The 18,403-nt window shown below is 37.9% G+C and overlaps 8 protein-coding genes across 8 annotated transcripts; 6 read left to right on the top strand and 2 right to left on the bottom strand.

The window, feature by feature from the left end:
• Positions 1 to 821: 821 nt before the first annotated feature.
• On the bottom strand, positions 822 to 4,817 carry LOC117566402 (chromatin-remodeling complex ATPase chain Iswi). Its single transcript, XM_034245915.2, has 6 exons — positions 4,648 to 4,817; positions 4,298 to 4,515; positions 3,985 to 4,239; positions 1,816 to 3,928; positions 1,578 to 1,738; positions 822 to 1,511 (listed from the first exon to the last, which is right to left on the bottom strand). The coding sequence occupies exons 1-6, from the start codon at positions 4,693 to 4,695 to the stop codon at positions 1,238 to 1,240; spliced, it is 3,069 nt and encodes a 1,022-aa protein (XP_034101806.1). The 5' UTR covers positions 4,696 to 4,817; the 3' UTR covers positions 822 to 1,237.
• A 473-nt stretch (positions 4,818 to 5,290) lies between these two features.
• Positions 5,291 to 7,077, bottom strand: LOC117566403 (protein preli-like). The gene is made up of 4 exons (XM_034245916.2): positions 6,746 to 7,077; positions 6,474 to 6,654; positions 6,203 to 6,416; positions 5,291 to 6,113 (listed from the first exon to the last, which is right to left on the bottom strand). The coding sequence occupies exons 2-4, from the start codon at positions 6,572 to 6,574 to the stop codon at positions 5,682 to 5,684; spliced, it is 747 nt and encodes a 248-aa protein (XP_034101807.1). The 5' UTR covers positions 6,575 to 6,654; positions 6,746 to 7,077; the 3' UTR covers positions 5,291 to 5,681.
• Positions 7,078 to 7,443: 366 nt separating this feature from the next.
• Positions 7,444 to 8,388, top strand: LOC117566404 (probable elongation factor 1-beta). Its single transcript, XM_034245917.2, has 2 exons — positions 7,444 to 7,621; positions 7,736 to 8,388. Exons 1-2 carry the CDS (start codon positions 7,542 to 7,544, stop codon positions 8,325 to 8,327), a joined length of 672 nt encoding a protein of 223 aa, XP_034101808.1. The 5' UTR covers positions 7,444 to 7,541; the 3' UTR covers positions 8,328 to 8,388.
• A 121-nt stretch (positions 8,389 to 8,509) lies between these two features.
• Positions 8,510 to 11,683, top strand: LOC117566405 (invertebrate-type lysozyme 3). Its single transcript, XM_034245918.2, has 3 exons — positions 8,510 to 8,731; positions 11,036 to 11,206; positions 11,284 to 11,683. The coding sequence occupies exons 1-3, from the start codon at positions 8,650 to 8,652 to the stop codon at positions 11,514 to 11,516; spliced, it is 486 nt and encodes a 161-aa protein (XP_034101809.1). The 5' UTR covers positions 8,510 to 8,649; the 3' UTR covers positions 11,517 to 11,683.
• Positions 11,684 to 11,947: 264 nt separating this feature from the next.
• LOC117568728 (invertebrate-type lysozyme 3-like) lies at positions 11,948 to 12,776 on the top strand. Its single transcript, XM_034249547.2, has 2 exons — positions 11,948 to 12,087; positions 12,151 to 12,776. The coding sequence occupies exons 1-2, from the start codon at positions 12,006 to 12,008 to the stop codon at positions 12,564 to 12,566; spliced, it is 498 nt and encodes a 165-aa protein (XP_034105438.1). The 5' UTR covers positions 11,948 to 12,005; the 3' UTR covers positions 12,567 to 12,776.
• A 1,760-nt stretch (positions 12,777 to 14,536) lies between these two features.
• Positions 14,537 to 15,266, top strand: LOC117570521 (invertebrate-type lysozyme 3-like). Its single transcript, XM_034252222.2, has 2 exons — positions 14,537 to 14,668; positions 14,726 to 15,266. Exons 1-2 carry the CDS (start codon positions 14,599 to 14,601, stop codon positions 15,139 to 15,141), a joined length of 486 nt encoding a protein of 161 aa, XP_034108113.1. The 5' UTR covers positions 14,537 to 14,598; the 3' UTR covers positions 15,142 to 15,266.
• A 91-nt stretch (positions 15,267 to 15,357) lies between these two features.
• Positions 15,358 to 16,128, top strand: LOC117570520 (lysozyme). Its single transcript, XM_034252221.2, has 2 exons — positions 15,358 to 15,739; positions 15,849 to 16,128. Exons 1-2 carry the CDS (start codon positions 15,496 to 15,498, stop codon positions 16,115 to 16,117), a joined length of 513 nt encoding a protein of 170 aa, XP_034108112.1. The 5' UTR covers positions 15,358 to 15,495; the 3' UTR covers positions 16,118 to 16,128.
• Positions 16,129 to 16,350: 222 nt separating this feature from the next.
• LOC117570519 (lysozyme 2) lies at positions 16,351 to 18,351 on the top strand. The gene is made up of 3 exons (XM_034252220.2): positions 16,351 to 16,442; positions 17,198 to 17,374; positions 17,432 to 18,351. Exons 1-3 carry the CDS (start codon positions 16,355 to 16,357, stop codon positions 17,686 to 17,688), a joined length of 522 nt encoding a protein of 173 aa, XP_034108111.1. The 5' UTR covers positions 16,351 to 16,354; the 3' UTR covers positions 17,689 to 18,351.
• Positions 18,352 to 18,403: the final 52 nt, after the last annotated feature.

Below are 18,403 nucleotides of genomic sequence, written 5' to 3'. Positions count from 1 at the left end.
TTATTCAAAATGGGTAGCGGGTATCTCACAGTCGAGTACACTCGACTGTAGCTTTCTTACTTGTTTTTTAATAACTTCGTCAATTTTTATCTGATCTCAACCGAATTTTCAGGAATCACATAGATTATAGTTATTATTGGCGTTAAAATTACGCTTGTTATTCGATTTTTATCGCGGAAGGGCGGCAGTGGGGGTGGTAAAAATTTGAAACAAACTTGATCTGCCTGCAAACATAACAAATGCTGTCGAAAATTATAGTCTCTGTGTTCTCAGAGGAAAATAGTTGTATTTCCTTGTTTTGGCTCTAACTTTGATTCAGTCCAAAAGGCTTTAAATTTTTATTTTGAATGGGTCTACTAAACTGAAACGACTTATTAAACAATATTATTATTTTTAAATTATTTTGGACCGTAACGTCACGCTGTTTTGGCAGTATTAACCTTTACTAAGTGAATTATAAATTAAATTCAATGAAAGGTAAATTACGCCTGCATTAAAACATTCATAATCTATGAATAACAAAATACCAATACTGAAAATTATGGTTAGAACTTGACTGGATTTGACGATCAACGCAACCCGATTTTAATTTAAAGATTAACACCGTGTACTTTATTTAATGCATTTTCGAAAAGAAAAGCTTCTGTTTGAGATATGAATGACTCTAAAATAAGACCTAATCATACCGAAGGACCCTACATGCTTCTTATGTTTTTGTATACATACTGTAGATAAGGATTTAAATGTGCAACTAACTGATCCATTACCAAACTAAAACTGATCATAAGAATTGTATTTGGTTACGAGTAATTCTCCAAGTATTCGTTTTGTAGCACTACTTTTCATACATATACGGTACATATAATATTGGAACTTAAAAACGAAGTACAATTAAGTGGAATAGAATACAGCGGCGCGCATTTAGTATATAGTATTAATAATAGTATGCAATAAAATAAATCGATTTTGTTTGGATAATTGCGCCCCACTGAGATGCAACTGGATGAACTAAAAGCTACAAACACATTTGATCATTAAATATATAAACTGTGTTTCTGAGTGTGTGTGTGAAAGTTTGAAGGTGTTATGTGCTTGAATACCAACTAATGCTGTACGGAGCTGAATCTCATGTGAAAAGTGTGTTATTAATTATATCTCATTATTATTATTATCTTCTCGTCTTTCGCGACGTCATTGTTTTGCTTTATGAGTTCACTTCTTAATCATTTGCATCTCTTTACTTCTTCTTCTTTTTAGCATTTGAGCTGGTGGCAACCACTTCGCTCTTGCGTTTCTGATTCGCTTTAGGTTGCGGGGGTGGGGCCGGAGTGCTGGTACTGCTACTACTGCCAGACGTCTTGGGCGTTTTCTTTTTCTTCTCGGCTCGCTCCTTCTCCTCCAGCTCGAGATTCTCGCGTTCAATGAGAGTGATCAGCGTATTACAACGACGCTGCAGCTCCAACGCCGTCCGCGATTTTATGAACCAATCAAAACGGAACTGTGGCGATGCACTATATCAAAAAAATATATATACATTTGTTAGTCTCATGATATAGTCTCGTAACAAGAAAGCTTACCGTATGGCGGCGCGTAGCTCCTCGTATACATTCTCCTTGTCAAAGCCCAGCTTATGCAGCATGCAGACCAAGAAGCGATCCTCGATTTCTGTATAATTTTTGCCCTTATTATTGCCATACTGCAGGCGCAGCTGATGGAATGGCGCTCGATAGCGTGACATCTGATAAAAAAAAAAACAGAATTAAATATAAGTACAAAAATATTTAAATTAATTGCCCTTAAATTGATAAAACGCACCTTTTGATCGAGAGCCTTTTTGATTGAAAGTCTTCGCTGAATTTTGCCCTCTCCACGTTCAATCTGTCCCATGATGCGTTCGATATCCTGCAGTTCGGTACAGCGTTCCCAGAACACCGCATTATATTCGATGACCTCTTCGGGTGTCTTCCCCTCGACATCCTTTGCAATATTCTCAATATCGTCGCGTCCATATTTCTCGTTGGCCTTGATAAACTGATTAAAATCTCGCTTAGTCCAAGCGGTGAAGCCTTGTGACAGTAGTGTCTCTTTTTCGGCAATCTCGTCGTCAGACAGCGGCTCGGCTTCGTCAATTTTGCGTTGTTCCTCGCGCTGTACTTTGCTGGCCTCGGAGCCAAGCTCCGTGTTTTTGGGCACCTTGTAGCCGACCGTTTTGCGGAAGTAATAAATCTCTTGATCTAGCAGCTCAAAGAGGCGAGGCGGAAAGAATTGAAAGTCTTGAACAATTGGCTGTTTCGGTGGACGCGGAGCTTTCGGAGCCTTTGGCTCAGACACGCGTAGCGCCTCTCGGAAATAAGCATCTACAGCATAATTAGCTTTGCGTTCACGCTTGGGTGGTTCAATCCAGTTGCCCAGAGCATTTAGTTTTTGCTTTTCACGCCAATCCTCGCCTTCGAACTGGTAGACAGAAGATGTGCCAGCCTCGCCGTTGGTGTCCATGGTGAAGGTGCGCAACGAACTTTCGCCCATGCTGTCCAGATGTGCCTTTTGCTCAGCTGTCTTCGCTTCGCCTCGTTCGAGAATAACATCGATGTCTTCGTCAGTGATGTCTGTCTCCTTGGAGCTGAAGACTTGATTGGCGCCGAAGCGAATAATGTTAAGCATTTCGTCCTTGTTGAGCTGGGCACGATTGTCAACAAGACGACCGCCTTGAATGACCATTTTATCCAGTCGCAACTTCACTTCGGCACGCTCCACGATCTTCTCCTCGACGGTGCTTTCTGTGATCAAACGGAACACTCGCACTTGCTTCTTTTGGCCAATACGATGGGCACGATCCATAGCCTGCAGATCCATTTGTGGATTCCAGTCAGAGTCATAAATGATGACCACATCGGCGGTCGCCAAATTGATGCCAAGACCGCCAGCACGTGTTGATAACATGAATATAAATTTCGTGCTGTTCTCCATGTTATACTCTTGGATCTGACGATTACGATCCTCGTGCGGCGTCTGACCATCTAAGCGGCAATAATTAAAATTACGCCAATGACAATAATCCTCCAATATGTCCAACATGCGTGTCATCTGCGAGAAAATTAGCACACGCGATCCCTGTTCCTGCAGCTTCGGCAACAATTTGTCCAGAATGGCCATCTTGCCAGAATTGAACACCAAATGCGTATCAGTTGTGTATGGTGGACCCGGCTCGGCGCCATCGAACAGATATGGATGATTGGTACACTTGCGTAGCTGCATCAAAATGTTCTGCAATCGCATCTTTTCCACTTTGCCAGCTCCGTTGACGATGTCAATATCCTTAAGCAACACCTTGGTGTACCAATCGCGCTGCATTCTGGACAAGCCTACAAAGATTTTCAGTTCCTTTTTGGGCTTAAGACGCTTCTCCACCTCGGCCTTTAAACGACGCAGCAGAAAAGGTTTAAGCACAGCATGCAGACGAGTCACAAGCGCATCATCCCCCAGGCAAGTGTTTGTGTTGAACCATTCATCGAAGTCCTCTGCAGAGTTGAATACATCGGGCAGCAAAAAGTTAAGCAGTGCCCACAATTCATGCAAATTATTTTGCAGCGGCGTTCCGGTGATAAGCAGACGATTTGCCGTTTTGAATTCACGCAATATCTCCGAGAGTTTGGATTTTTCGTTCTTGATGCGATGCGCCTCATCGATGATCATGTAGCGCCAGTTAAACTTCTTAAACACGGACTTTTCGCGAATGCACATCTCGTATGAAGTGACGCACACATCCCACTCGCCGGGCAGCAGCACATCGCGTATAAAAGTGGTACGTGCATCAGCGTCACCAATGAGACAAACTGCGTGCAGCGAGGGACACCACTTCTTGAACTCGTTAACCCAATTCTGCAGCGTTGACTTGGGCACAATAACAATGTGCGGACCAGCCTGATTTCTAAGGGCAAGATGACATATTAAAACTAATAAAATGGCTGTAGTAATTTAAATTACTTGAAGTGCTTGAGGTAGCCCAGCAATGAGATGGTCTGCAGCGTTTTACCCAGACCCATTTCATCAGCCAGAATTCCGTTGATTCCGTTTTCATAAAGCGAGATCATCCAGTTGAGGCCGCGAATCTGATAGTCTCGCATTTCGCCGCTCTTAATATATGCTGGCGATGCATCAAAGCGAATGATCTCTTTCGTCGTGGAGTCTTCGGCGAGTAGCTCTTCGTCCTCCTCCTGCTCAGTTTTTCGATGACGATGACTATTATGAGATGATACATTGTAGGATTACTTATGCATTATCTTTTAAATCGACTTACTCAGCAACATCCTTATCCTTGTCTTTGTCCTTGATCTTCTTGGGGCGTCCCTTTGGCTTCGTGGGACTCTTTGTGCTGTTTGTCATGAAATGCGTAAAAATTTCTGTTTGCTTTAGCAGAAAATCAAAGCGTTTGCTGCGATCGGCTTCAATTTTGTTATCAAACTCGGCCTCCTTTTCTCCAGAGGAGCTGGTTGCCGCCTCCGAGGTAGTCTCATTCTGTAAAATTTGTATTTGTTTTAATTTCTCATTTAACATCTGCATAATTGCCGCAAGCGGCATGCGGCGTCTTTTTTGCAGGCTTTGTGCTGGAAAATTTGCAGCTTTTTAATTCGCAGAATATAGACTTACCGAGTTTTCCTCGGTGGCTTCCACTGTAGCTGTTTCAGCTTTCGACATATTTATAATGTCGCAAGATTGCTTTTTGTTGGTTTAATTATAAATTATTGAGTTTTCCAAATTATTTTACACGAGCGTTGTGCGTTGTTGCGTCTGTGTGAGTGAGTGTACCGACAGCGGGAAAAAGTGGCGTTGGGACAGCGCTACGATTAGTTTCCAAATATACTACCTTATTACCACGAAAAATACCAACCCGAATCGCCCAACATTTACAATGACTTTGGTCACTCTTTATTTATGCTAAGAACGGTGAGATTTTTAAAAATCATCCAACATATTTAGTTTTAAATTAAAACACTTTTTTATTTTGTAAAAAAAAATCCCCTAAGCCTTTTCGAAGATTTTATATGCAGGCTCTAGAAAATTCTTTGGTATATTACAACCATTAGTATTTGCCGGCTTATCGATCACTTTTATCTGCTATCGGTATAGTTCGACGCAGATTTTCAAAAATGTAAACAAAATTTTTCGCGCCAATTCTAAACGAACACCTGGCTACTTTGTTCCGAAAAGGCGGCACAACTGCCGATTTGATGAAGACTGTATCCAAAACAAATGATTTAGTTTTAGTTCCGTTTTTAACCCAGTAATAATTATTTATTAGGTTATAATGACCATTATATATTATCATGCTTTATCCTACAAATTATTATATGTATATATATTTTTTATAAAATATATGTATGTATTTACAGTATGTTACATAAAAACCAAATTTTTACACGCGTGTGTTGCTATGAAATTGGTACTCATATTACGATCTAAAATTAATGACATTTTTTCTGTGATTACATCTACATATGTGCTGAGCATTGTGCTTGCTCCGCTTCCTTTCGTCCGTCCGTCCAACAACTCAACACACGGAATGAAATGCATCAAATTGTATAGTATTTTGGAATACATGTATATACGGCCGCTTGGCACAGTTAAAACGTCAACAGAAGCATAGAACCAGCAGCATTCCAACAATCCACTTCAATGACAGCTTAATTTCTCACGGAGAACAGTTGTGTAATTTTACTAGCATGACACTTGCAAAACTCGTAACCGATTTTCGCTGTTCTTTTCAGTGCCTCCGTTTTGCTACAGCTGCTGTTGCTATTAGTGCTGCTATGATTAACTGCCACAGCCATGTCACCATATTGAGTCGATGCTGATGTTGTTACGGCTGGTTGTGTGCTCTGTTGGGATGTTGTCGTTGGCGTTGACGTTGCCGCCATCTGATGCTGTGGGAACATGCGACGCAACACGTAGTTGAAGCCACTGGACGCTTTGTTGCCGTTTGCCTTGAAGCGTTCAATGCCAAAGGCGCGAATCGCACGAGAGAAGCCAAAAACTTGAGAACTGATGTACGCTCGTCGTACAGCCAAAGTGCGTCCGTCCTTCTGCTCGCTGTACACCACAATTTCGTCAACTTTCTGCAAAATCCAAAATCGATGATCATGATGATGGGCAACAAAAGATATGAGCCGTGCACGAATCACCCTGTGTTCCAAAGTTCACTTACCATTATTTTTTTCATTCCCAAATTACGGGTAAATGTCGTAAATGTTTTTTTCACTGGATCCAGCACAGAGTCCTCAACAATCTTGACCGGCACATTGTTGTAGAACCGCGCCCCCCACTTGGGCACAGGATTTGTCTTCGAAAGCAAGCGACGTGAGTATAACTTTCCATCCCGCACCTCCCGCTTAATTGTGTCTTCGGTTAAAACATGAGTGCTATGACATGATATGGTATTATGATTGTAGTTGATAAGATAAGCAAATTGTACTCACCTGGACGGATTTGGATATCGATTCCAGTAGGCGCTAACCACATGCTTCCAACTGTAGTCGAAAACCGTCTCCGTGCGGCATGTTGATGCGGTCACAACCATGATGACAACACTGATCGAAGAATATTAGAAGTGTTGCCAGAATGAAAGTGAAATCACTGCATGTGCACCGCGACCCTGAACTGATATTTAAATGAAACCCGAAGACAAATCAATAGCCGCTCGCATGATTGCTATAAATAGCAATCGGGTCTGTCGTACCACTAAACGTACCTTCTTCGAAGCGCCTGCACAGCTCCAATAGACTGTTGTTCTTGCCGTTTTGTTGTATCTGCGCCCCAATCGTTGCCCCCCTCGAGGCCTAATCGTCCAGACTGAGAATTTTGTGTTCTCTTTGCGTTGTGTAACTGCGTCACGCACAGGGTGCTTCCCGTGCCTGATGAGCTACTACAATTGCCAATTGAAGCAGTTTTTTGAATTACACGTCTCTGCAGACTCTGGAGTTAGCCTTCATTTACTATGTTTATTGTCTTTTAATTGTTTTGCAACATATTTTGGTATATGTAATTTCTCGAATTAAGCCAATTTAACTACTGAGTAGCGTGGCCGCCGCTTCAATTGCGAAAAATAACATTCTGTTGCAAATATGAATATACTGTCTCATTTTTGAAATAATTCATAAAACGTCTTGGTCACACAATTATTAGAGATGGGTGACTTCCTTCGAGAAGTTTGGTATTATTTTTTTTTCAAACGTGCAAATAATTTTTGATTAGATTCGCGTTTTTAAATCACTAATAAAAAAAAATAGCAATCACAAAATGGTTTACTACTCACATTTTTGAATAAATATATCATACAAAAAAAAAAAAAAAAAAAAAATAAAAAAATGAAACCAGACGTGAAACATTTTTGGTATATTTTGACGCACTAGAAAGTGCAGTTTGAAATTCAAGTTGCGGTCACGTTGGTCCGAAGCTCTTTTCCACAGACTTTCCCATCGTAGACGCAGCACGGCGCACGGTACAAATTGTTTTAAAGCGAATTTAATAACAGTAAACGCATTAAAATGGCTTTCGGTGATGTCAAGACTCCACAAGGACTCAAGGAGCTGAACAACTTCTTGGCCGACAACAGCTACATCAGCGGGTAAGCATTATCACCATGCGCCACTCGATGTGAGGTTATGTGCAGAAACCACGTCGGCATGTGAAGTAAGCTCTATATATAAATTGTATTTATTTTTTCTTTTCTAATTTGTAGCTACTCGCCCTCCAAAGCCGATTTGTCCGTGTTCGAAGCGTTGGCCAAGGCACCAGCTGGTGAATACGCACATATTGCACGCTGGTACCGTCACATCGCCTCCTTCGAAGCCGGCGAGCGTTCTGCCTGGGGCGGTTCTGCTCTGCCCCAATTGGCTGGTGGCAAGACCACAGTGGCTGCTGCTCCAGCTAAGCCAGCTGCTGACGATGACGATGATGTCGATCTATTTGGCTCCGATGATGAGGAGGATGAGGAAGCCGAGCGTCTAAAGGCGGAACGTGTTGCTGCCTACGCTGCCAAGAAGTCAAAGAAACCCGCCCTGATTGCCAAGTCGTCTGTACTGTTGGACGTGAAGCCATGGGATGATGAGACCGACATGAAGGAGATGGAGAACAATGTGCGCACCATCGAGATGGACGGTCTGCTCTGGGGTGCATCCAAATTGGTGCCCGTCGGCTACGGCATCAACAAGCTGCAGATTATGTGTGTCATTGAAGACGACAAGGTCTCCATCGATTTGCTGCAGGAGAAGATCGAGGAGTTCGAGGACTTTGTTCAGTCCGTCGATATTGCTGCCTTTAACAAGATCTAAGCATTTTGTACCCATCAACCAATAACTCGATGCAAATTTAATAAAACTCAAGCAACCACTATCCCCATCTCTTTTTGTCGTGCTTTTCTGTGCTTGTAAGCTCGCTGAAGTTCGTGTCCATAGTTATTCGTTTGAGCGAAAGCTTGAGCTCGACATAAGAGCATTGTTATTCGAACTGAAGCTTAGTTACTCGCGAATCGCGAAAGCGTTTGGTTCAACTGAGAAATAGTTGTCTCATCAAAGTGTTTTTCTCATCGCGTTGTTGCATTTCTCTAGAAATTTATTAACAAATTATATTGAAGCTGTCATCAATACATTTTCAATGGCATCCAACAAATTGAGCTGCACTTTGGCGTTTGGTGCCATTCTCTGTCTGGGATTTGCGGTGCTGATACAAGCTCAAAGTAAGTGAAACATTTGGAATAAGTGAATTTCATTGTCAGAGATTCCGTCATACAATTTGTCAAATTTGTTTCAAATGCGAAATGGAAATACCTGTCCACCAGATTCGTGCATTTAATTAACATTAATTAGCAATCGAGCGAATACAAGATTCTTTTATTGAGCCATTTTAACCGAGCATATGGGAAATTCCATTTTTAGACAATTCTTACGATGCGTTAGGTGTTAGGTGTTATACAAATATAGTGGGTTTCAGTAATTCATTTAATTGACTATTGTTATTGAGGTGGTGCTCGTAACATAATGATGTTTAGGGGCATTGACAGGCTGAGATTCCCATTATTTACACGGGCATTTGCTATGCACTTCCGATATCTCACGAAGCGGAACTAAGCGAAATAAATAGTTTTTTTTTGCGTTTAAACAAATTGAATAAATTTGTTCAATTGCCATGAATTAATCGCATTATTAAATAAACAATTTATATCATCGATTAAGTTAAGATTACGCAAATGGCTTAAACTAAAACCTGATAGTGAATCTATATAGTACATAATACTAGAACTACACTTCGTGAATTTCTATCTGCGATAAATATATTATTACTATTGTTTGGGTGAAATTCTTATTAAATCCGGGGAAAATTCACGGATATGTTGTGTGACACTGATCATTGAAAAATACCCCTAATTTCGAATGACGTACTCTGCGACATACCCTTCGTGACAACTATTATCTGATCTTGCTAGTTTTCAGGAATAGTTTTTGTTTATAGTATTCTTTTTTTTTTTTTTTTTAAATAAATTTGCTAATTGATTGATAATTATTAAAGTGATCAGTTAGTCATCGTAGTTCCCCAACTATTATTTCATATATCAGCTAATTAGTTAATAGATTGATAATTCAAATTTCGACCCAATTAATGGCAAAAAGATGTGTAGTTTGTTGAACTCTAAGATAAAAGAATATAAGACAAAGAGAAGTCCAATCAAGCTTCGGGCGTGGGCGAATAGAAAATAAAGGGAAGGCGAAAAAAAAAAACAAACAGTCGATATTCTTAAATTAACAATAAAATTGAAAAGAAATTGTAAATTGTGTATTAATATCTTGAGTGTGAAAAGAAGTCGAAATTGCTTTTTAATATTTTTCGTTAAAAAATTAAAATTGAGAATAAGTTGGAATTGCTTTTTAATATACAATTTTGCTTAGTGTAGAAAGTATTACAGAAATATGAATATAATCATATTCCAAACAGAAACGTCCAGAGTACATCCATCAAGTTGGGCATTTGACAAGCCGGTTCGATTTGCGTTTTGCATACAAATATTGTTTTTTAGTGTTAAAATTAATTTTTCCACTTAAAAAGAAACATTGTCGTGCACCTTGATGTAACCTTGGAGAAACATAAAAAAACAAAAATTGAGAAGCAGTTAAAATAAGAAGAGAATATGGCGATTCGCTTGAATCCGTGGGCTTTGATAACACAAAATTGACTCATCGAACACTACCAAGACATTTAAAATGCTACATCCAACAGATACCCCGTATTTAAGTTGCGTAAAATTAAATGACAGAATAATAGTTGGTATAAATATAAATAATAACTTACATTTTAAATGATTACTCCGTTTAATTTAAAGGAAGTTTAATGTATTTATAAAATTACAGCATACCGGAATACGATTTCTTTGTAATAAATTTAATTACTACCTCCTTGTTAAATCGAAAATACCATAAATACAGACAGACTCTCCATTATGTGAACACAGGGTATCAAAATACAGAAATCTTATAAAATGTAGAAGCCTCAATGTTGCCATTGAAAGTTGCAAAACTAGTTCGGCGTTGGCTGTGAGATGACAGATGCTATACAACGGAACGGAACGGATCTTAAGGTTCATGGGCGTACACGCATCAGAATGGGTTTCAATAATACTTTTTTTAATGTTTTTTTTTCGTATTTAATTTAGTATTATCTTTAAAAATATTCATATGTTATACTTTATTGGCTCGACTTACATCTCACACATTTTTATTTGTTTGTTTACAATTAAAATATTATTTCCAAATCCAAATTAAAATAATGACATGTGTAGTCAAATATGTGAGACAAAATTCCAGTTTTGTTGAGGTTCTGGAAATACTCAAAAGCTTGTCTCGTGTGCTTCGCATTGAATCGTCATCGTAGTCGTGAATTTATAGGTCATTTAATCAAATGTCTTATCAGGCTACGCAAAAGTTCTATACGTTACGTACGTGTATTACGCATATTATTATATGACCCGACTTGTTGCTCCTCATTACAGATAAGCCTGTGACTGATGTATGCCTTGGGTGCATCTGCGAGGCCATCAGCGGCTGCAATCAGACACATTATTGCGGCGGCGGCGTCTGTGGACTGTTTCGCATCACCTGGGCCTACTGGGCGGATGGCGGCAAGTTGACCCTGGGCAACGATAGTCCACAATCTGAGGAGGGTAAATATATTTTTATAAGAATAAATACTTAATATCTTTATTTTAATATTTATCTGCTTTTTTTTTAATATGTTCAGCCTTTGCCAACTGTGTGAACGATCCAATCTGTGCTGCGAACACGATTCAGAATTACATGACCAAGTTCGGTCAGGATTGCAATGGAGATGGCGGCGTCGATTGCTATGATTATGCTTCTATTCACAAGCTGGGTGGTTACGGGTGCAAGGGCGAATTGAGCTATCAGTATAAGAATACTCTCGATCAGTGCCTAGCAACCTTCTCGGGTCTGGATGTTCGCGGTTCATTCTAATCGCTTAGCTCTATATATATTAATTATTTATATGCAGTTTTGAGTTGGAGCTTATATTGAATCATTTGAATTGTGCAAAATCGATTTTAAACTATTAACAATCGAAATATATTGAAAATAAAATAACACGTATTTGATAATTTAATAAAATTACGTTTGAAAAGTAAGGAATTGTAACTCATTGTTTGGGTTCATGTCTTTGCTAAAAGCTTTTGCTATTTGCTGCAAAGATGATGACAATTAAATACCCTGGTAATGTATGTGCGGTCTCAATAAATTTGTTACGAGTAGCTGCATTGATTAGATGGATCTCATGCAGTTTTGTTTGATTGCTATTAACACTTCCCTCTATTTCCGATGTGTCGCTGGTGCCCTATAAACCAGTATTACAGATCTTTTCGCGCTATGATCGACTTACCGGTCTCAGGTAGTTGCATTTGCGTTCTAGTGCTGAAGTTATTCCAACGTGCTCTGGCTGGTCTAGTTAAAATGAAAATGCCTGGGCTATTTTTCGTTTGGTTTCTTTGCATTTGTGTTTGTTTACCAAGTGCAGTGCTTGGTAATGGAAATGGTGAGCTTAAGTTAAACATAAATGTAATTCAAAAATGAATTTAATCGGATTTCGGATTACCAGGCTATGTGCTAGATAAACCTGTCACGGAACTCTGTCTTAACTGCCTCTGTGAAGCGCTCTCTGAATGCAATGCTACTGCCATTTGTATCAATCCAAAGATTGGCACCTGTGGGATCTTTCGCATTACCAACGACTATTGGGTGGATGCCGGAAAATTAACAATCAATGGGGAACATCCCGACACGGAACATGCTTTCATCAACTGTGCAAATGATCCGCATTGTGCAGCCGACACAATCCAGAATTACATGCATCAATTCAATCAGGATTGCAATGGCGATGGCGAAATGGATTGTCATGATTATGCGAGAATTCACATGTTGGGCGGCTTTAGTTGTGAGGGGGAGTTGCCGTACTTTTACCAGAGCAAGTTTGAGGAGTGCATTGTGAATTATCAGGAACAGGGATTCGAGTGAAAACAATAACGAATTATTAATATTATTGGAATTGTTTTTAAGTATAAAAATTAATGTGGAATATCTAGATAATTTGCAAACTTGTTCTTTGCGCTAATTGTCTTAAAATAAAACCAGCAATAAATTTCTGCTGTGTGGAAAATCTTTTGCTAATCGATTATAAAGTCCTAACATAGAAATAAAATTTTTAACGTTGGGTAATTACATAACTATCTAAATGTAATTATTTAAACCGGTTATATAATCTATTTTCTACATATTCGCATATTAACAAGATTTTAGAATTCAAAAATCCCGTTTTGAAGTGACCTATAACAAGATAAAAGCTGTTAGTCAAGTGCGTTTGATTCTGAGGCATCCGACATTTGTTTTCACTCAATAAAATAAAATTTCTCATCGTATAATATGATTTCTCAGTTATATCGATTATTAAATATGTATATGTATGTATTACTAAATATATGTTAGTTGATTTATTCGGTTTGAGGGTATGGAATTTGGACTGGAAATTCGCAGCTGTTTATGTGAATCTTAAACACACAATTTTTATTAGTGGTAAGCTTGTTTTAATACATGAATTTGTTTTAATGCTCCAACATTTTTACATCACTTCACCCCGAATACATGGACCAGTTAAACAGGGATCAACGTGCTGTAATAAATGTATTATCCAAGATAAAGTTTATTACTCTGATTAACTTTTTATACCCGCTACCCATAGGGTAGAAGGGTATTATAACTTTGTGCCGGCAGGAAATGTATGTAACAGGTAGAAGGAGGCATCTCCGACCCTATAAAGTATATATATTCTTGATCAGCGTCAACAGCCGAGACGATATAGCCATGTCCGTCTGTCCGTCCGTCCGTCCGTCCGTCCGTCCGTCTGTCCGTCTGTCCGTATGAACACCTAGATGTCAGAGACTATAAGAGATAGAGCTATAATTTTTTTTCGACAGCATTTGTTATGTTTGCACGCAGATCAAGTTTGTTTCAAATTTTTGCCACGCCCACTTCCGCCCCCGCAAATCAAAAAAAACGAATAACAAGCGTAATTTTAAAGCTAGAGCTGCGAATTTTGGTATATATAATAAATACTAAAGTAGTTATGATTCCTAAAAATTTGGTTGCGATCAGATAAAAATTGTCGAAGTTATTAAAGAAATACTTTTGTATGGGCAAAAACGCCTACTTACTAGGGGTCTCAGTTGTTTTGGCTGACCATCTGGTATATTGTGCCGTCTATGGTATATTTTGCATGGTGTACTATATTGATATACCAAACATATTATTTGGTATATTTTTAGTATTTTTTAGTATTTTCGGTATATTTTCAAAATGATACCGCAATATTTTGCCTTTATTAAAAATGGGTAGCGGGTATCTCACAGTCGAGCACACTCGACTGTAACTTTCTTACTTGTTTCACTTTATGTTTCATCCTGAAGGGCTTAATTGGTCTGGCTAGTTTATTTATATAAAATAATAATAATAATAACTTTATGTTTTATGTATCGTTAATGTGTAGGATATATCAGAAATGTGAAATATATGTATATAACGGTTAACGATTATAACGGTTTGCTTTTTGAAAGCGATAGGTTTGTGTCACCACTAAAAGCTTTTGCTACAGCCGCGGAACAAGTGCCACGCGAGTAAAATAACGTTTTCAAAGCACTTTAAATTATGTTCTTCAGAAGTAATATATGGGCTTAGAATATACATGTGTATGTATGTGTATAGATTTAGATTTGTATATATAGATTTTAATATGCTTAAGATTAAATTTGATATTGAAGAAAATTGTAGTATTAATTTAATGTTATTTTATTGCCGTTAATATGACGCTTCAGTTAGAAGACGAGGTGCTAGAAATAGGTCTGCTTACAATATTTTTTAAACTGTCGCATTTTCCCCAGAAACCGGTATAACAAATCTTTCCGAGCTGCGTTCAACTGAACAACTTGAGTTTAGTTGCATTTACGTTTCAATTGTGAAGCTGCTAGAACGTGCTTTGAATTATCTAGTTGCTAAAATGCAAATATCTGGGCTTTTTTTCATTTGCTTTGTTTGCATTTTGTGGCCAAGTTTGGTGAGTGGGCAGGGTAAGTTTAAATTTGACTTTAATTCATCTCGGGTCTAATCAAATAACTATTTCCAAGGTCATGTGCTTGATAAACCCGTCACTGAATTGTGCCTAAACTGCATCTGTGAAGCAATCAGTGGATGCAATGCAACTGCCATTTGCATCAATCCAGAGAAGGGCGCTTGTGGCATCTTTCGCATAACTTGGGCCTATTGGGTGGATGCCGGAAAACTCACAATTAATGGGGAACTTCCTGAGTCAGAGCATGCGTTTATCCACTGCGCCAACGATCCACATTGTGCAGCAAACACTGTCCAGAATTACATGAAACAGTTCAATCAGGATTGCAATGATGATGGTGAAATGGATTGTCTTGACTATGCGAGAATACATAAGCTGGGTGCCTACAGTTGCAAGGGGGATCTACCCTATAATTATCAAAGCACATTCGAGGAATGCATTGAGAATTACGAGGATCAAGGATTTGAGTAAAAAAACCAGATGGTCCCTTCTAAGTCAGATAATGTTTTTAATTTTATTTGCTTTCAAGCTTAATTTAAGTATTGTTAATCGCACTTGTTCAAACGGTTAAATCGGAAATAAATCGTTTTTACAAAGTCATTTGCTTTGTCAATGTTAGACAGCATTAATTTAAACCGGTTAAATAATTTGTACGATGTAATTCCCCGGATCGCACACTATTAACTAACTATAGAAATAGACAAGCTTGTTTCCGTTTGCGACAGCGAATAAAAATGAATAAACAAACGTGGAAAACTTTCAGTTGCTTTGAAACTGTTGAACATATCGAATCTAATACAAGTGCTTACAAAAACTAAATTTAAAATGTTGAGAAACTTAAGCTTTATGTTGAGTGGCTGCTTAGTTTTATCTGCAATATTTGCGTATTCTGTGGATAAGAAACCCATCACAGAATCCTGCTTGACCTGCATGTGTGAGGCATTAAGTGGTTGCAATGATACTGCGATTTGTGTGAATGGAGCATGTGGAATCTTTCGACTCACCTGGGATCAGTGGGTCGATTGTGGACGCTTGACGCTGGCCGGAGAATCGCCCTTATCAGAAAGCTGTAAGTAGGGAAAATACCTAGAATTATATTTGCATTTAATAATAATTTGTTAATGGCTTGTAATAATTGCGATATTAAATATACATATGTACTTATGGAATTTCCACAGCATTCATAAACTGTGCAAATGATCCACATTGTGCGGCGGATTCCTTGCAGAACTATATGGTTAAGTATGGCCAGGACTGCAATAATGATGACAAGGAGGATTGCCTGGACTATAATGCCATTCACTACATGGGCCCATTCAGTTGTCGCAAGCATATGCCCTTCAATTATGAGCACACCTTCAAAAAGTGCATCAAGCAAGTGCAACGTGAGGAAGAAGAGAAGCAGCAGCAGCAGAAACAACAACAAGAGCAAAAACAACTGGCTTGAATTAATTAGATTTAATAGTTTTTATTTATTCTAGGAAAGTACGCTCGATTGGCTGCATAGAATATAGTTTTCACTACTAACACTACTAAGTAGTATATGAAGTTCCGCATTTCCAGTTAGTGCTGCATTTAAAATCTTAACATCTGTTTACTTGGCTCAGTTGTGCTTCCAGCATAGGGAAGGCTGCATCTCGGAGCTTTTCAAAAATCGAGTTCGGTTAATCAAAAGTTGATCAATATGGTTGCTTATCATCCCATTTTGTTGTTTAGTTTCCTTGGATTGTGGAGTTTCCTATGTATTTGGAGAGGAGCAGCAGCACAGGATGGTAAGGGATTTTACAAATTAGATTTTCTATCGCGAAAAATTTGTTTATTGGATTTAATTTAAACCTTTTTAATTACAACTTTATATAATATTAGTTATTTTTATGTTGTATTATACTTTTTTTTCACAAAATAAATTATTTAATTTTTCGATATTATTTATTTTTTTTTATGTTAAATATTATTTAACCCTAGAAGATTATTATTGCTTTATGACTACAGGAGATGTATCATATGTAAAAGGCAAAAGTATTGATCTCCATAAAGTTTTAACCAGTCTGTCTGCTGCTGTCGAATCTTGGTACCTTTGGTCGACAACCTGGTATATTTGGTACTCTGTGGTATATTTTTAATACAGTGCAATGCAATATCATATATTTTAGTATTTATTCGGTACCTTTTTTTGGTATATTACCAAAATGTTCCACTTTGATAGACTTGACTGTAGCTTTCTTACATGTTTCATTTAATTTCTTTTAGATTGAAATACTTAATTAGTTTAGCAATTTTATGAAAATTAAATTTAATTTAATCTTAGTTTATTGCATTGCGTACCACTGTGCGGCGGCAGAGTGAGATAATTATTGCTAGACACATTATCTAGTCTATTATTATGATAATGTGAATCGGCTTCGGTGCAGTACTCGCTAGTTTATATACTAAGTATATCGATTTCAATTGAATTCGACGATTTCAATAGAATGTGCTAAACAACAACAACTTCCTCTGCACCCTCTTCCAATGTATTTTCGCTTAGTTGTTAACAAACCCGTCACGGAAGACTGCCTGGAGTGTCTATGCGAGACGCAGACCGGTTGCAATGCCTCAAAGATTTGTGTGAATGGGGCGTGTGGCATCTTTCGGATTACCTTGGGCTTCTGGATCGAGTCAGGCCAGTTGACGCTGCCCAACGACACTTCTCTGTCCGTGGATGGTAAGTTCATTCAGCTATCAATCAATCCTTATCCTTAGTTTATGTTATCAAGAGCAGCTTTTATCAACTGCGTGAATGATCCGTACTGTGCCGCGAATACGATTCAAAATTATATGCATAAATATGGCCAAGATTGCAATGGCGATGATCTGATCAATTGCAAGGACTTCGGAGCACTGCATAAGTTGGGCAATCTCAATTGTCGGGCTGATTTGCCGTACAGTTTCGCCAAGGTATTTAATAAATGCCTAAAAAGAAAGGAGCAACAGGAAGCAAAGAACAAAAATGGATCATCGGATCTGACACAGATCTAACTAAATAACTTTGTCTTTATTTGGTTGGGAATGTTTTTCGAAAACAATTATTAATACACATTGCTTACGTTTGCATCTGAACAGTTTCCAATATAGATTCTATAGATATATGTAGATGTTGTAGTTGTAGTACAATACATAATATAGTATAGTATATATATGTTTGTAATTAAGTAATATTTAGTTTAGGTATATGAAAACTACTTTAGAATCTTTCAACAATTTGTTAACGTTCTCTAAATACTTTTTTATTGGATCAAAGAGTTCTTAAATACATAAGTATAACCCGATTATTGGTGCTCCCATTTGCTATATAGCTTCTGTTTCATATCAGATACGATTTGGTTTGGTATTAAAATCTATTAGGCATTGAAGAAATCATTGAATGATACGAATTCTATTTGTTTCATTATTGTATAACTTGAATCTTAAGTTTAGAATCTGTTTAAACTTTAAACTGCTTAAACTGTTTGCATATTACTCATTACATACTATGTTTTTTAAAAACAACCTTTCAAATTATGAGACAGATGAGAGTTTTCTCGTATTAATGATAATCAAAAATTATTTTATAAAATAGAGTAACTTTTTATGAGACTCTGTATCTAAGCAGAGTCACGAAAGTTGATGAAATATATTTTTGAGATATTAATAAAAATAAAACTATTAAAGAAAACAACAAAAAATTTGTTCTTTAAATGTGTTGTACTAAAAA

This window comes from Drosophila albomicans, chromosome 3 (assembly GCF_009650485.2).
Source record: "Drosophila albomicans strain 15112-1751.03 chromosome 3, ASM965048v2, whole genome shotgun sequence".
Classification (NCBI taxonomy): Eukaryota; Metazoa; Arthropoda; class Insecta; order Diptera; family Drosophilidae; genus Drosophila; species Drosophila albomicans.
The sequence above is the reverse complement of the archived record's forward strand: the minus strand, read 5'-3'. Positions and strand labels throughout refer to the sequence as shown.

Coding starts and splice junctions, on each gene's coding strand:
- LOC117566402 (XM_034245915.2), bottom strand. CDS start 4,695: ATGTCGAAAGCTGAAACAGCTACAGTGGAAGCCACCGAGGAAAACTCG. Junction 4,240..4,297: donor AAGGATAAGGATGTTGCTGA/GTAAGTCGATTT, acceptor ATCTCATAATAG/TCATCGTCATCGAAAAACTG. Junction 1,512..1,577: donor GAGCTACGCGCCGCCATACG/GTAAGCTTTCTT, acceptor TTTTTGATATAG/TGCATCGCCACAGTTCCGTT.
- LOC117566403 (XM_034245916.2), bottom strand. CDS start 6,574: ATGGTTGTGACCGCATCAACATGCCGCACGGAGACGGTTTTCGACTAC. Junction 6,417..6,473: donor CGATATCCAAATCCGTCCAG/GTGAGTACAATT, acceptor ATCATGTCATAG/CACTCATGTTTTAACCGAAG. Junction 6,114..6,202: donor TGGGAATGAAAAAAATAATG/GTAAGTGAACTT, acceptor TGGATTTTGCAG/AAAGTTGACGAAATTGTGGT.
- LOC117566404 (XM_034245917.2), top strand. CDS start 7,542: ATGGCTTTCGGTGATGTCAAGACTCCACAAGGACTCAAGGAGCTGAAC. Junction 7,622..7,735: donor GACAACAGCTACATCAGCGG/GTAAGCATTATC, acceptor TCTAATTTGTAG/CTACTCGCCCTCCAAAGCCG.
- LOC117566405 (XM_034245918.2), top strand. CDS start 8,650: ATGGCATCCAACAAATTGAGCTGCACTTTGGCGTTTGGTGCCATTCTC. Junction 8,732..11,035: donor GGTGCTGATACAAGCTCAAA/GTAAGTGAAACA, acceptor TCCTCATTACAG/ATAAGCCTGTGACTGATGTA. Junction 11,207..11,283: donor TAGTCCACAATCTGAGGAGG/GTAAATATATTT, acceptor TAATATGTTCAG/CCTTTGCCAACTGTGTGAAC.
- LOC117568728 (XM_034249547.2), top strand. CDS start 12,006: ATGAAAATGCCTGGGCTATTTTTCGTTTGGTTTCTTTGCATTTGTGTT. Junction 12,088..12,150: donor AGTGCTTGGTAATGGAAATG/GTGAGCTTAAGT, acceptor TCGGATTACCAG/GCTATGTGCTAGATAAACCT.
- LOC117570521 (XM_034252222.2), top strand. CDS start 14,599: ATGCAAATATCTGGGCTTTTTTTCATTTGCTTTGTTTGCATTTTGTGG. Junction 14,669..14,725: donor AAGTTTGGTGAGTGGGCAGG/GTAAGTTTAAAT, acceptor ACTATTTCCAAG/GTCATGTGCTTGATAAACCC.
- LOC117570520 (XM_034252221.2), top strand. CDS start 15,496: ATGTTGAGAAACTTAAGCTTTATGTTGAGTGGCTGCTTAGTTTTATCT. Junction 15,740..15,848: donor ATCGCCCTTATCAGAAAGCT/GTAAGTAGGGAA, acceptor GAATTTCCACAG/CATTCATAAACTGTGCAAAT.
- LOC117570519 (XM_034252220.2), top strand. CDS start 16,355: ATGGTTGCTTATCATCCCATTTTGTTGTTTAGTTTCCTTGGATTGTGG. Junction 16,443..17,197: donor AGGAGCAGCAGCACAGGATG/GTAAGGGATTTT, acceptor ATTTTCGCTTAG/TTGTTAACAAACCCGTCACG. Junction 17,375..17,431: donor CACTTCTCTGTCCGTGGATG/GTAAGTTCATTC, acceptor TATCAAGAGCAG/CTTTTATCAACTGCGTGAAT.